At 57.0% G+C, this 4,198-nt stretch overlaps 1 protein-coding gene across 1 annotated transcript in view; it reads left to right on the top strand.

The window, feature by feature from the left end:
• The window catches only part of PPAP2C (phosphatidic acid phosphatase type 2C), a 9,926-nt gene extending 9,120 nt beyond the window's left edge, over positions 1–806 (top strand). The window contains exon 5 of the mRNA XM_011993038.1: positions 318–806. Coding sequence (XP_011848428.1) covers positions 318–467 — 150 coding nt within the window. The 3' untranslated portion in view covers positions 468–806. The remainder of the gene's footprint in view (positions 1–317) is intronic.
• Positions 807–4,198: the final 3,392 nt, after the last annotated feature.

Genomic DNA, 4,198 nt, shown 5'->3' with positions numbered 1-4,198 from the left:
CTTCCCGGGCACCCCAGTCCTTCCCTGGACCCCCTGCATCCCCCATTCCTCCCCTGGGACTCCTTCCCGGGCACCCCAGTCCTTCCCTGGACCCCTGGCCCTACTGCAGTTCTTCCCTGGGCCTGTCGGCTCCCGAGTGCTCCCCACTGGTCCTCCACTAAGTGCACTCCCTTCCCACCCCAGGCACTTTTCCTCTCATTGCCCACCGAGGCCTCTCACTCCCACCTGGGACCCTGTTCATCCCCCTCCTGCTCATGCCCATGTCCCTGGTACCTGGCCAGCCCCCTGCCCGTTCTCACCTCTCTCTGCTCTGCCAGGTCCGCTACATCTCAGACTTCTTCAAAGCCCGACCCCCACAGCACTGTCTGAAGGAGGAGGAGCTGGAACGGAAGCCCAGCCTGTCACTGACGTTGACCCTGGGCGAGGCTGACCACAACCACTGTGGGTACCCGCACTCCTCCTCCTGAGGCCGGACCCCGCCCAGGCAGGGAGCGGCTGTGAGTCCAGCTGAGGCCCACCCGGGTGGTCCCTCTGGCCCTGGTCAGGCACTGAGGGCTCTGGACGGGCTCCAGGAACCCTGGGGTGATGGCACCAGTGAGCTGGCTCTGCTGCCCCCGCCCTGCACTGGACCAGGGGTCTGGGGGTGCCGGGTAGCCTCAGCATTTGGAAGGGACCTGTTCCCATCGGTCCCCAAATATCCCCTTCTGTTTGTGGGGTTAAGGAAGGGACCGAGAGATCAGATAGTTGCGTTTTGTAAAATGTAATGTACGTGTGGTTTTTAGTAAAATAGGACACCTGTTTGACAAGTGGTCTCAGCGCCTCTGTTGCTTATGGCCGTTCTGGGACTGCGCTGCTCACATCAGACGGCTCCCCTGCCCGGCTCGGCGGCGCTCGGGTACCATGCACACTCACCTGCTGTGACGGGAGAAGACAGAAGCCCAGCCCCTTGCGTGTCTCCAGCACAGCGCTGGGGTCAAGGGTCAGGTGGATCAGCCCACACGAGGGTCACTTCACTGCGGAGAGGGCCCTAAACAAAAGGCTGTCCGGTGGAAGGGCCCAGCCTCCCCCGGGGAGGCCTCACTGGAGGGACTGGAAGGCCTCTGCCCCAGGTTCCTAGTAGAGGCGTCTGAACAGAGGCACTTGGGCTAAGCGTGGCGTGAGTGAGCACGTGGCTGGACCCACCCAGGGCCTGGGTCCTCGCACCAGCTGGGCACCGAGTCTGGGTGTGGAGGACGGTATCCCTGGGGGGTCCGCTGGGTAGAGCCTATGGTCAGGCCTGAAGGATCACACACAGGATTTTCGCCTGGAGCCGACGCCTCAGCCCCCTTCTGAGCCCGTTCCACAGGTTCGTCCAGCCCTGTGTCCTTTAGGCCCAAAGCTGGTCTCTCTGGCTCGAAGCCCTCCCCTCTGCTCATGTCAACCCCCGTGCACCTGGGGGCCACGCTTCTGAAACGGGTAATTCAGGGGCCGGTTTCCCTGAAATGATTACAGAACACACAGAGCTTACTTTTTCGGTGGAGAGTAAAGGGTAAATTTGTTTTTGTACAGTGGGTGACTTAAGTATCTGCCAGCGTTTCATTTGCACCTGGAACCTATCTTAGTCCCCAGCCCCTGCAGGGTGTTCCTATCAGGCCTTAGCCTACGTTGAGGGTAATGTAGCACTTGGGTGGGGGGCGGTGGGGGGCAAAGATGCAGCCTGGGGGCCCCACCCTAGGGGCCAAGATGGGGGAGACCTGCCCTTGGCGGACGGGAAGGAAGGAAGGAAGGTGACCCGGACACTGCAGAACTCTAGCTGAACGTCAGGGACTTGGCTCCATGCGGATGTCAGACAGGTTCCTGGCCAGGAAAGTCACACTGAAGCTTCCCAGGGCCAAGGAGCTCAGGTATCCCAGGACGCAGACTGCGAGGGTGTATCTGGGCTCAGAATGTGAGCGTCTGGCAGTGGATGGGGGAGAGGTTCCCAGCCTGAGCCCGCAGACAGAGTCACTCGGATCGGGAGCGAACGGGACAGACCCAGGTGCCCCAACACCAGCCAGCACCTCAGTCTCCTCCCAGGTGCAATGGCCTTGAAGACCAGGACCACAGTGAGGATTGAGGCAAGTCTGTGGACGCAGCTACAGTGCACACGACTCGTGTGGTTTGCTGGGGAGCAGGTGGCCGTGCCAGGACAGCCAGTGAAGAGTAAGGAGCAGAGGAAGCTCGGGGTGAGGGAGACGACGCAGCTGAGTCCAGCTGTCGGCCTTGACTTGGCCCGGGGGAGTCTCAATGCTTCAGAAAGACCGCCGGCACCACACCTGTGAGAGGAGAGAAGGAAAGAGCTGTGCTGGCCAGAGGGCCCTCAAAGGCCAGAAGGGCCCAGCTTTGGGAGCCAGTGGCCCCTTGCTGTTTGGGTGCTGCCCAGCTGGACCCCGCATGCACTGGTCTGCATCTGATGAGAAAAGCCGGGACGCAGTGTGTCTGGCACAGGACTTCTCACAGAGTCCCAGCATCAGGAGAGCAGACATGCTGGGAGTCAGGACACATTTCTCCAGCCACACGGAGCTATGGGGAAGCTCTCGTGCCTAATTTTAGGTTTATACTGCCCACACCCTTATGGTTTTATGGAAAAAATACTATTTTCTCTCATTGTACAAGGAGGGTATTTTTTTTTCTGTTGTTTCTCACAGGAAACTCAGATTCTTAGCCATGTAAATATCATTTTCCATGGCGATGTCCTTGTGGCCCAGCATTTCTCCTACCTTCTGAGGTTAATTGGTTTTTGAAAAACTCCTGAGTATTTGATGAGAGGCAGAAATTATTTGAGCTTGTGAGCTACAATACGTGATTGTGGTTTTGTAGGAAATCATACGTACTTTGTTTTTTAGAGATGGGGTCTCATTCTGTTGCCCAGACTGGAGTGCAGTGGTGCAGTTACTGCTCACTGCAGCCTCGACCTCCCAGGCTCAAGCGATCCTCCTGCCTCAGCCTCCTGAGTAGCTGTGACTACTGTCTCTTATACACATCTAGATGTGTATAAGAGACAGGTGTTAGCCAGGATTGTCTCGATCTCCTGACCTCGTGATCCACCCGCCTTGGCCTCCCAGAGTGCTGGGACTATAGACGTGAGCCACCGCGCCCGGCCACATTATTTAAACTTTTAACGTTAGTTATTAGAACTTGATACAGGAAGGCAGTGTTTCCTCGACTTCACACAGCAGTGGTGTGGCCTGCGGCCTTCTGGACCGCGTTGGTGATGGGGATTTGGGGTCTGTGATCCCCCAGGGGTGGTTCGGCAGTGCAGTCTGGGTGTTTCCCAGAGGCTTGTTGAGCCCCAAGCCTGGTCGTCTGCCCTCAGTGCTCTCAGGTGCTGACCGCCTCCTACGACAGGAAGAGGCACATTGTCCTGCAGTGTAGGGAATCTGTTCTTCCGTCTCCTGCCGCCTATTTTCAGGAGCTGCACAGCTCCCAGGTCTTATCCTTCGCCTGTTGACTTCTCATCTCTGAGACATAACGAGCTGCAGCATTTTGTTATCCTCATTTTGAACAGTTGCGATTTGTTGGATCTAAGCCTAGTTTTGTTTGTTTTAACTTTGAATCGCTGTTTTGTAAGCAAGCAGCCTAGTTTAGACGTTTTAATGGCATGGCAAGGATAGGAAATCCCCGGGAAGAATTAGCAGACGAGGCCAAGTGTGTGGTGAGGGCATTGCACAGCAGGTGGAAGCTTAGGTGACTGGGAATTATTCGGTTCCAGCAATGGGATTTATGAGTGAATTCGCCCAGTGAATGAATGGATGATGACTGAGTAAAGAAGACTTAGCTGTGATTCCATGGCCCTCGCCTGGGGTCAGGGCAGGGTGGGTGTGGACGGGAGGGTGTCACGGCAGGTGTTCACCCGTCTGGAAACCCCCCACGTGGACAAGCAGCGCAGCTTCCCTGCAGGGGTTTCCGGAGTCCGGGGCCACAGCGCAGGCTGCACCTCAGGGAGTCAGTCCACAGCATAACATGAGAGACTTTTATCCCAACTTTGAGCAGCATGGACAGCAGCTGAGATATCTAATAGAAAAGGAATAATATGCATTTGGAGGGGTGGGTGTTTCTCTTTTTTGAGACAGGGTCTGGCTCTGGTGCAATCACTGCTCACTGCAGCCTCGACCTCCCAGGCTCAAGCGACCCCCGGCCTGACTCCCGAGTAGCTGGAAGTACAGATGCACGCCACCAC

Source organism: Mandrillus leucophaeus, unplaced genomic scaffold (genome assembly GCF_000951045.1).
Source record: "Mandrillus leucophaeus isolate KB7577 unplaced genomic scaffold, Mleu.le_1.0 Scaffold423, whole genome shotgun sequence".
Classification (NCBI taxonomy): domain Eukaryota; kingdom Metazoa; phylum Chordata; class Mammalia; order Primates; family Cercopithecidae; genus Mandrillus; species Mandrillus leucophaeus.
Note: the sequence above shows the minus strand (reverse complement) of the source record. Positions and strands in the feature narration are given on the sequence as shown.